Source organism: Gossypium hirsutum, chromosome D12 (genome assembly GCF_007990345.1).
Source record: "Gossypium hirsutum isolate 1008001.06 chromosome D12, Gossypium_hirsutum_v2.1, whole genome shotgun sequence".
In the NCBI taxonomy this organism is placed as follows: Eukaryota; Viridiplantae; Streptophyta; class Magnoliopsida; order Malvales; family Malvaceae; genus Gossypium; species Gossypium hirsutum.
In genome coordinates, this window is record NC_053448.1 from 22,096,339 (window position 1) to 22,106,900 (window position 10,562).

Genomic DNA, 10,562 nt, shown 5'->3' on the forward strand with positions numbered 1-10,562 from the left:
AAAAATATCGATACTTGGCCAAGTGATATCAATACTTTTTGGCCTGAAGCAATTCTGACTTGTTTGAAAATCATTTTGATATATTAAAATGATTTTAACTTGATTGAAATTATTTTGACTTGATTAAAATTATTTTCACTTGATTTTAAAATTGTTTCAAAATTTTCTAAAAGTTTAATGTAAATATTCAAAGTTTTATTTCTTAAACTTCAAATTTAAAAATCATTTTGTCAATTTTAACTTATATTAAAAAACACTTCAATTTGTTATATCAAAATCTTTTATCAAATAAAAATTGGTTTAACAATAACTAATTTCATGGTAAAACACATAAATTTAAAACCATATATATTTGAAAAAAAATTTCAAAAAAAAATACTTTAGTATGATAAACTTGAATTATTAATTTACTTAGGTCCAAAAATTATTATCCTAGAAAAATTTTAATTTTTTAACCTTATTTTTAAAAAAAATATATATTTGAAATTTTATAAATATTTTGAATTTTTGAAAATTATTTTAATCTTTTTGATAATTTTTGTTTAGAGTGACCAATTTACTCATTTTCAAACTTGACATGGACCAAAATGATATTTACACAAATCTGTTATTCAAATTGTTCGAGGTATTCAAATTGTAAAATTCAACTTGATTCGAACTCAAAACTCCAATTACTTATTCGAATTTACTCAAATAATTTGAATAACTCAATTCGATTAATACAAAATTCGAATTTTTTTCAATTTTTTCAAATCGAATTGAGTTTTGCTCTTGTTCCATTAATGGGGTTACTTCACCCTTAACAACTAGAGAAAAAATTCTTTTGCAATCCCCATCCATAGTAGCTGCTGCAGTATTATATTCAGCACAAAACCAAGCTACATTTGCCAAACTGTGGCACTCCATCAAGAATATCAAATCCATATGCTTGCAAAGGCTTCTTCCAGTGCCCTCTTCTTGCTCAACTCAATACTCCACCCTCCTGCTCTTCCACCTCTTTCTGCCCGGAGCCTCATCATTTCCTCATCATCAAGAGCATAGCCATGCATGTCCAGCCCACCAGCAAGTGGTACCGGTTGTGGTGCCATGCCTGTTGGTCGTGGCTGTCCTCCAGCAACTGTCGGTGCATATTGACCTTGGGTACCAGCTACAAACCCTGCTTGTGAGTTCTGGCTTAGGGCCAGTTTAAGTAAACAAACAATCAGCTTAGATTATGTCACGTGTTAAACGATTGAAAAAGAAGAGTCAAAAACCAGTAGAATACAGGCAATTTAAAAGTCTATCTATCAAAATGTGACATTATTTTTGCATTTTGACAGCTGCAGAAGAAACCTTATTTGAGAAACATGGAAGCAAGATGCATCCAGTCCAAAAATTTACAGCAATGATGAACCATGAAAGCAACTTCAACAAAAACTAAATATACCAAAGTTGTCTCAAGTCTTAACAAGAACCTGAAGTACAATAAATCAAAACGGTCTAAACATTAATTCGAGAGAACCTCAAAATAAATAAGGAAATATCAGTTATCCGTTGCAAGTCCAGCAAATAATACAAACTAGAGTAGGTGAAAATGTCCAAACCAAAACTAGCAGAAGGTTTAATCAGATGTAAAAACATGTACACTAAGGTTCAACAAATGAACTTCCCAAAGTACATATTTTCTCTTCTTCCCAGTCATGTGAAACAAAATGAAAAAAAGTAATGGAATAGAAAAAAAGATCCCGGAAACAATAATATATACTACCATCATTATCTAAAATGTCAAACAATTGAACTGGCTATTAACCATTTTGCTCAAAGCCGGTAGGTAGGCAGTAGCAACACGAATGAAGTTAAGAAATTAACTACAACCACTTTAATACTGAGACTGACTGCAAGGCATTGTTCTAGCTACAAAACACCACAGAGATGATGCATGCTTTATGTTTAGAAACAGAATTCAAGAACTGAGGTAAACGTTTAAAACAGCAATGATGATAGAATTCTCTCACCCCATCAGTATCGGCCTGTACTGGGATCCCCTTGCTTGCTGCCATTGCAGCAGCTAAATCTTCAGCCTGTTCATCAAAACAGTTTATTTTAGTAATTCAAAAGTAAAAATTTCCAAGAAATATTTCTGTGAAAAGAAAATTTAATGATATTGTTATAAGCCTCAGTCACCCTGGAGGAAACCTAAAAAAGGGGTTACTGAAAGGTACCTTACGAGCTTGATTGATCATAATCTGCTCAGCATTTTCTTGCTGATAATTGGTAATTTTCTCCTCAATAGCTTGAACATCTATTCCTTCAATCAATTTAAAAACTGCCCAAAACCCCCCGAATTAGATAGTTTAACCAAGAAAAAAAACCCAAACGATTAGGGAAATTGAATAAAGCGCAACATACTCATGTCTTCCACTTCTTCCAAGTAATCATTGTATTCTCTCAGTGATGGAAAATCCTCTTCTCTTTTATTGAATCTATTTAAAACAATCCCCCCCCCCAAAAAAAAAAAGCAATTTGCATCAGTAGTTAGTGAAGATGAAAGGAGAAAGCGAGAGAAAAAGAAAATTACATGTTGCTTATTCTTCTACGGATTTGCATCTCCTTGTTGTGGGGGTTGGAACTAGCAACTACCATGGCCTTGTCGAGTTTTGGGGGCTTTTTTGGCTTGGTTTAGGCGATTTGCAAAAGCGGCTATTGACCTAACTGTTGAGTGAGATCGATCGGAGCTCTTTCTAAACTGCAAGTGGTTTTGCAAATCACTATCGGACCCGACTGAACAACACTAACATGAACTGACCCGACTGACGGACCAATTTTGACCGGAAAAAGTACTGATATGGATTTTGAAAAACGAAAAACATTTTGAAGTGGCCAGTTTTGAGAGTTTACTCGAGTTCAGAGACGGTTAAACGACGCCGTTCGTGAGTAAGGCCGGCAATGGATGCCTAATGCTCGGATAAAAATAACATTTTTAATAGGTTAAAATCAGTTGTCAGTACTTATGTTAAAATTTTAATTTTATATTTTTGCAATTTAAAATTTGTAGTTCAATTATTATCATTTTAATAGTTTCTGATAAAATAATTTTTTTTGTCAATCACATATCAAATTATACAAAAACAACCTAATTAAAATTTAAAATTTATAAATTTTGATAAAAATACCTACAATTTTAATGATTGACAGAAATTTTTAAAAGGAAAATTTGAAGATTGAATTTTTAACTTTTAAAATACAATAATTAGATTTTAAATTTTGTGAGACTAGCATCATATTTTAACCTTTGAGATATTAACTATAAATTTTTAATATTTTTGTGAAAATTTATTTCAATATTAACTTTTGTTTGTGAATACATAACAATTCACGTTCCTAAAAATACATAATTCCTTTTTTTAAATGTGTATTATAGGAAAGAGCTCAAATCATGATTTGTTTCTTTTAAATAGTAAAAACCTATATTGACGCATATCAGAATAGGAATTCTAATTTGAACCGAATGTAAGCTTTTAGTATGCTATTTTCATAATTAAATAAATGTGTTATACTCATCTGTATTTTTTTTGTTAAAATTTACTTGAAAAGAGTTTTTTATTTTATTTTATTTCTTTATCTAAAGAGGTAATATTAAAAATAAATAATTGATTGAGCTTGACTCAATTAATATCATCAAGACATTAAATTCCAATAAAATAAATTGAAAGCAAGTACAACTATTAAAGAAAAAAAATGCATTGCAATTACACGTATTGAGACGCTTCCTCGATTACCAATATTCAATTTACATTCTAGTTCTTTCCATTAACACTTCTTTAAGAAAACATATAAATCAAACCGAAAAAAACAAAAAAACCCCACTAGCCTACCTCATTTTTCTTTTACAAATCTGCCCAAAAATTTTTTAAAAGAAAATGGAACACTAAACAGAAAAGGCTCTATCTAACGTTCATGACAGCAGTTACCTTATTATACATCAATGGGACTCCTAAAGACTTCAGCCACCTATGTTCATGCATACCTTACCCATTTTAAGAATAGTGGCTTACCAGGATAAAGTTCCGGAAAAGAGATTATTAAACCAGCGAGGAGTTTGTAGGCGATTACAGAAGCTGAAGTGAGCATGCTCGATCAAATTCCTCAACGATGCCTGGTTTAAGCCTCGCTTAGCAACCATATGTCTTTTTGAGTACCCAGAATTGCCAACTAAGGGTGAAATTACAGGAGCTACTGTACCATAAAAAAGCTATAAATTGAATGAATCTTCCTATCAGAAAACCACAATGTTATCGTACAGAGTTCATCAACTTATGACCCTGTTTATGTGTTGTCAAAGTGAAAGCCGTCGGCAACATTCAGGTGATTTGCAAGCTGGCTGACTGAAGACTGCACGACTTCAGCCTTTGGAGACAGAGAATTAGGAAGTTGTGGTAGGCAAACAGGTACATATTGTTCGCTCTCTTCTGAAGAACAAAAAGTAGAGAGCACAGCTCGACAGAATATGAATCTGGAGAGAAAATCGCAAGATACCATCATTTCATTTGTTTGTCTAAGCATGCAAAATATTAAACAACATACTCGGATGATGAACACCAATATATTCTACAAAGCAGCACCACTTAGCAGCAATTCCTCACTTGATATCATTAAGTAGATATTTATCCGAGCATGCTTCCGTTAGACCAAGCAAAATCTATCTAATTTTGTATAAACAGACAAAAGCTACTGAGATAAAGATGAAAGATTAAATACCTAATAATAAGCCGCCTTAAAAAAGGATCAGACAAAACTTGCGCCCAAACCAGATCCAGGCTTGGTGACTTGCAGAGAATTACTTCCCACTTGGAAAAAGCAGTAGACAAGATGTTTTCAGCATTATTTAGAACTTCCTACAAAGAAGAAAAACAGGAACAGATGAAAATAACACCAACTGGCACAGAGAGAATGTACCATTAAAGAAAAATTGAAATCAACTTACTATATCACTATCAGATAAGGCAAAGCCAGTCATTTGGCAAAATGCTTGTAAAGGAGCAGTCAAGAAAAAGGTAAACTGACTTCCATTCTGAGTAATATCAGCACTAAAAGGGTCCTTAAACATTGGTCTAAATGGCGAAAGCAGTAAGGCAGCTTTCTCTCCTCTTTCTGCACCATGTAAGACCTGAAATTCATAGTAATTTTATACAATAAGCAACCACATAGATAAATAAGAATTAAGATGAAAGCAATATGAGATACTGTAAAGCCATCCATCACAAATAATGCAACAAGTTTAATGAAGTTCTTCGCAACTTAGCAGATCCCACTGTCTATTCCAAAAAGAAAAGAACCTAACAGCTAACACCCATTTTTAAACAAACATGTTCCAAGCAATTCAATTCTCAGGGGGGGGGGTATCATAAATTTTAATTGATTAATAAACAATATTTATTTTTCATCTCAGTTAGAAATTGAAAGAGCATTTTAGATGTAGAACAAAAACAAGCCTATCCATTGCCATTACATTCAAAGAGTGAAATTCATATCTTCTGATTAATTTCAATCAATTATTTTTATCTACAAAAGCAATTGCCATAAAAGGATTTTATTTGCACATTGCAGCCAGAACAATCTACCACATGATGAGAGATCAGTCTAGAGGTTTGAATATCTTTACAAACCTCCAAACTGCTTTTTGCCAGCCTTCATTTTTATCATAATTAAAACTAGTTCCTTCTGTTAAGTTCACCATCCATCATTTTCATTCGCGAAATGCAATGCAATGAATTGAACTTGATTCGCAAGTTGCAGCAAAAGCCATCTACTTCATTTTTATCATACCAATCTGGAGTTATTATATGTCCTCCCAAATCTTAAATTGCTTTTTCAAACTTATTAATCCAAATATGCCACTAAATGATACTATAACTGTATAACATATCACTTTTCACATAACAAGGCAAAAAAATCTTGGACAAACCATGCATAAGTTATGACAAACCTGCCTTGAATGCATGGCTGCTGTCACTATCAATGACCAAGAAAAGAGGTCTTCGGGTAAAAGGAATTATATCACCAGGATAGAGATTACTAGAACCTGCAAATTCCAGAAAGTCATGCATAGGATCAATTGAGACATGCTACATGGAATTCAGGAGTTCCAATCTACAAAACCCTCATAATAAAAAGTAAAGATATCATTTAGTATTAAATATGACTACAGCTACCTACCACCATTTCCTTTAGAACCTAGCCAAAGATAATCATCATAATAGTCACTAGACCCTTTCTTGCCATTAATGTGGGATTCAGGTGAAGAAAAATTCTGCTCTAGGGAATTGTGAGAAGTAAGTTTGTTTTTTGTTGTTCGCTTGGGTCCTCCTGAAGATTCTACTGGAGAAGCATTAATATGACGAGGCTTCCCTGCATATTCATTACAGTATCAAGTGTCAACAACTTGGGAAGAGTAAACACATTAAAATTATTTTGACTTTTTTCCTCCGATGGTTATGACGTGGAAGAAAAATACCTGAAGCTGATAGATAAACCAGTATAACACTCTCTGGAGGGAGCTCCTCGCAAATTGTTGCCATAACCTGCCCAAACTCAACCATGATGATTATATCCATATAAAGAGCCTATGTAAAAATACATATAAGGCAAAGAATTGTAGATATACTGTTTTAACAGGGTAGCAACAATTATTAACGATCCATCTAATTTGGGTGTAAAGATTTCACTGAATTAAAGATTACTAGTTATTTATTTTATGTACATATTATGCCTACTACCATAAAACCTAACAGTATCTACATCCATCCCCAGCATAATAATATGATTAGAAAAAAAAGAAAGAAAATTCACACAGGCAATAGGAAAAAAAAAAGAACATATGCCATGACAACTATAGTGCATAAGAGTAAATTAATGTCAGGCATTCCAAAGGAACACGAATACTTTTTCTTTTCTTTTTGGGCAGTTCTTGTTTTTCTTCTAATGGAAGATATGAAGATTGCCATTCAAGGCCTAAAAATACAATTAGTCAAACTACATGAAGCAATCTAAAAAAACACCCTAACCTACTTGTCTCCTAATAATAGAAAATTGTTACAGTAGCAAATTCAATAAACAGGCTTTATAAAACTCACTGCTATCAAATGTGTTACAGAGGGTCGGTACAGGATAGCCTTCCTGGGATTTGGAGGTAAAGTTGGATCAGTCATGTCTGCAACTAACTTCATATCTATCAGTCCCGAAGTTCCAGAATAATCAACTACAACACCATTCTCCTTTGTTTCAGCCAGATGCTTTGGGTAAAATGATCCACTAGACTCCCACTCTAAACATTGTAGCATTCTATATGCATCCAGAGTAAGTTCAGCAAATTTTACCTAAAAAAGACAACAGAATAATAGATTATGACAACCTTGATTTGCAGGTTATGGCTGATTTTGAGCAATCCCAAAATCAATTATCAAATCAGCAAAAATGGGTTTCACCTCATTCCGATGATAACTCATCAGGATTGAATCTCGAAACTTTAGAACCTTCTTAGCATGGAACCGAGCCACGTCTTGAACAGAATTTGGATGACAGTCAAATATAGCAGAGTACCTAAATGGCCTAGCACTTGCAATTGTAAAAGTTGTATCGGCATTCATAAAGCGGACAATTTCTTGCACTACTAGTTTCCATTCTTTAAAGTTCGTTTCCTATTAAAAAGAAAAAGAAAAAGAAAAAGAAAAACATATGCCTTCATCAGTAGCTGCTAACATTTTGTACAATGAAACATGCCCATAACAATAAAATATTCATAAACAATGTCACAATATAATATTCCATCATCCTCTAATGCACTTCAGAGCACTCAACTGCCATCATTACTTAGTATAAAGGAGGAAATAATGTATCTAAATTCATCAATTCAAACAATTATATTCTGATAATTCTTCACTTCATATACTTCAGTTACCTACTATTTCAGAAAGACTTACTAATTTTTGTTCCACCAATGATGAAATTGCAAAAGATTCTAGGAAAATGGGGTCAAAAAGAAGAGAAAATTAAGAATTAAAGCAAATATAAGTGAGCAGATCCATTAACTTATTTAAATATAAACTTTTTAACGAAAATTCAAGTTATATTCATCAGTGAAGTCACCTAAATGTTATTCTCGTCCCTTTTTTTCTTTTAAAAAAAGAAAAAGAAAAATGAAAGATCGAATTGTATTATCTGAAAGTACGGTAATTATTATGGTAATCAATCGAATTGTATTATCTGAAAGTACGGTAATTATTATGGTAATCAATAAAAAAAATAAAAGAATACAAACCCTTCATTGTCTTAATATTCCAGTCAATTGAGGAAAACTTTTTTTTTCTTTTTAAATTCCCCTTAGCAGCCAAAAATAGCATAAGAAAAAATGAAAAAAAAAAAACCGTATCCAGCAATAGTAAATATAAACAAAGAGAAATGAAGAAAATTTTCAATATATATAAAAAAATAAATAGAAACATTTCTTTACCCGGAAATTAGCGTTGCAATCATCAACCAGAGCTTTGAGCTTTTCAACGACAACTTTCACCGTCTGGGTCCGGTTCAAAATCAAGGAAACGAGTAAAAAACGGGCGTAAAACCTCAACTCCTTAAACCGGACTCCAAGATCCTTCACTTTACACCCTTCAAAATACCTCCTCTTCAGAATCGCTTCGTAGAAAACGTAGGATTCGACCAGAAATCTGGCCTCGCTCGTCCTAGTGTACTGGCCGAAATACAGCTGGCCGATCCGACCGGCGATCTCCCCAATCTCCCACCGGTTCAGACCGGCTTTGACAAGCTCCGTTCGGTGCTCTTGCTGGTACTTCCACAACCGCATGTACGCTTTGAAGACTTTCTGGAAATAATGTTGCCCTTGTGCTCGTCCGTACGACGGGAAGTCCCGGACCCGTGCGAATTTACGGTCCGCTCTCTCCACGAGTGCTCGGAAGGTCTTCGAAACGACGTCGCCCTCCTCCGCCATGTACGGAACACCGGCAATTTCAATAACGAAAAGGATGGATGAGTGGGCGGCGGTCTAAGGGGATTTGGCGACGGACATGGAGAAATGTTGCAGAGATGTCTAAAGAGAGAAAGAGTGGACTTTTATTGAGCTGAGCTGTGGTTTTATGGTGTCAGCATAACGTTTCTTCCTCTTCAATTTTTCTTGTGGGTTTCTCTTTATTTCTCTTTATTCTTTTTTTTGTCTTTTTGAGGTTTCACAAATTCAGTGATTTCTTTTTGGGGCGAGGGGATTTTGAGGTTTTGATAAATAAATCTCAGTGAATTACAGTGTCAGCGTTCGGATTATGAAAAAATTAAAAGTATAGGAAATCAAATACTATTTTTTTTAATTTGGTTAGGTAAATTACCCAATAAAAGAAATATCATCAAATTTGAATCCATATCAATTTGATATGTTTTATATATTTTTATTTTAATATAAACAATATATTATTTAAGGATACTTTAATTTTTTATTTTAACAAAACCTCCCCTCGAAATAAAAATGTGTATACCGGTGTTTGAATCCACATCAATTGGATTGGTAAAATCTTGAATTTATCACAGATTGGGTCTTGACTCGTACTCTATGCAGTTTGCACTTTGGGTTCGCATGTAAGGTGTTTGCACCTTTTTATGATGAGACCGCATGATGTGGATTCGCACTATCATATAGGCAAACCCACATCCTGCAAACACGTTTTAACTCTAAAGTAAGGTACGTGGTCGACATGCATGGGAACCTATTTACAATATCACATTCATGAACAGTAACCATATCATATATATATAGTTTAACCCATCTGAAGAGGACACACTTTAAAAATTACTCAATAAGTTTATTATATGTTATTTTTAATCATGTATCTTTATTTAAAATAAGTGATTTTTATATACATTCACATATAATAGAATTTCTAATTTCTGTTAAACAAAGAGTTAGAAGTGAGGTGTAGCTATTCTTTTCGATAAATTAATAAATACTTTGGTGATTAGTACTATAGAGATGATAATCGAGATATATAAATATTTTATATTTACTATGCTTGAATTATCATCCAATTTTGATATGAATTAATTATAATGTAACTGATTGAGTTTTAGTTCAACTGACATGGGCATTGTTGTCAATGCAGGATGATGTAGATTCGAGTGTGTTGAAACGCATTATCCTACTATTTATGAGTTGAGGATTGTTCCAAAAATATTAAGTATAATGTAGTAAAAGTATTATGAAAGCCCTTCTATTAAGAGTTAAATTGTATGTGATGTGCCACATGTACTCATGTTGACGTACAATGACCAATTTTTGAACATTAGAAATGGATGAAATTTTTAACAAAAAAAACCTAGTTTACTCTTTAATCTAATGTTCAAGGACTAATTTATCTATTTTTTTAGTAGAAGAAACAAAATATAATCAAAACTCCTAAGATAAGAGCCTCCACAATACTTTTATTTTTTAAGTTACCTCGTAATGATAAACTTATAAGATTGAAGTTTATAACACTAATCAACAAAACTATTTGAGAATTAAGATATTAATTATTATTTTGCTA

At 32.9% G+C, this 10,562-nt stretch overlaps 2 protein-coding genes across 4 annotated transcripts; both read right to left on the minus strand.

The window, feature by feature from the left end:
• Window positions 1-652: 652 nt before the first annotated feature.
• On the minus strand, window positions 653-2,949 carry LOC107945388 (uncharacterized). Of its 2 annotated transcripts, none has more exons than XM_016879373.2 (5): window positions 2,558-2,949; window positions 2,389-2,462; window positions 2,202-2,305; window positions 1,995-2,060; window positions 653-1,169 (listed from the first exon to the last, which is right to left on the minus strand). In XM_016879373.2, exons 1-5 carry the CDS (start codon window positions 2,620-2,622, stop codon window positions 915-917), a joined length of 564 nt encoding a protein of 187 aa, XP_016734862.1. In that variant the 5' UTR covers window positions 2,623-2,949; the 3' UTR covers window positions 653-914. The 2 variants fall into 2 exon arrangements, with proteins under 2 accessions (XP_016734862.1, XP_016734861.1); XM_016879372.2 differs by having other exon boundaries at window positions 653-1,181.
• Window positions 2,950-3,735: 786 nt separating this feature from the next.
• LOC107945387 (protein SCAI) lies at window positions 3,736-9,291 on the minus strand. Of its 2 annotated transcripts, XM_016879371.2 has the most exons (9): window positions 8,489-9,291; window positions 7,464-7,676; window positions 7,113-7,355; window positions 6,494-6,560; window positions 6,196-6,387; window positions 5,970-6,061; window positions 4,964-5,146; window positions 4,738-4,874; window positions 3,736-4,492 (listed from the first exon to the last, which is right to left on the minus strand). In XM_016879371.2, exons 1-9 carry the CDS (start codon window positions 8,981-8,983, stop codon window positions 4,306-4,308), a joined length of 1,809 nt encoding a protein of 602 aa, XP_016734860.2. In that variant the 5' UTR covers window positions 8,984-9,291; the 3' UTR covers window positions 3,736-4,305. The 2 variants fall into 2 exon arrangements, 1 of the variants encoding a protein (XP_016734860.2); XR_005922025.1 differs by lacking the exon at window positions 3,736-4,492 and having other exon boundaries at window positions 4,840-4,874; window positions 5,966-6,061.
• Between the last annotated feature and the right edge of the window lie 1,271 nt (window positions 9,292-10,562).

What these genes read in the sequence shown, in the direction of transcription:
- LOC107945388 (XM_016879372.2), bottom strand. Translation starts at nt 2,622, where the DNA reads ATGGTAGTTGCTAGTTCCAACCCCCACAACAAGGAGATGCAAATCCGT. An exon ending in CGTAGAAGAATAAGCAACAT is followed by an intron (nt 2,463 to 2,557) that starts GTAATTTTCTTT and finishes TGTTTTAAATAG; the next exon opens with ATTCAATAAAAGAGAAGAGG. An exon ending in TGATCAATCAAGCTCGTAAG is followed by an intron (nt 2,061 to 2,201) that starts GTACCTTTCAGT and finishes TTTGATGAACAG; the next exon opens with GCTGAAGATTTAGCTGCTGC.
- LOC107945387 (XM_016879371.2), bottom strand. Translation starts at nt 8,983, where the DNA reads ATGGCGGAGGAGGGCGACGTCGTTTCGAAGACCTTCCGAGCACTCGTG. An exon ending in AGGTTCTAAAGGAAATGGTG is followed by an intron (nt 6,062 to 6,195) that starts GTAGGTAGCTGT and finishes TGGAATTTGCAG; the next exon opens with GTTCTAGTAATCTCTATCCT. An exon ending in CCTTATCTGATAGTGATATA is followed by an intron (nt 4,875 to 4,963) that starts GTAAGTTGATTT and finishes TCTTCTTTGTAG; the next exon opens with GAAGTTCTAAATAATGCTGA.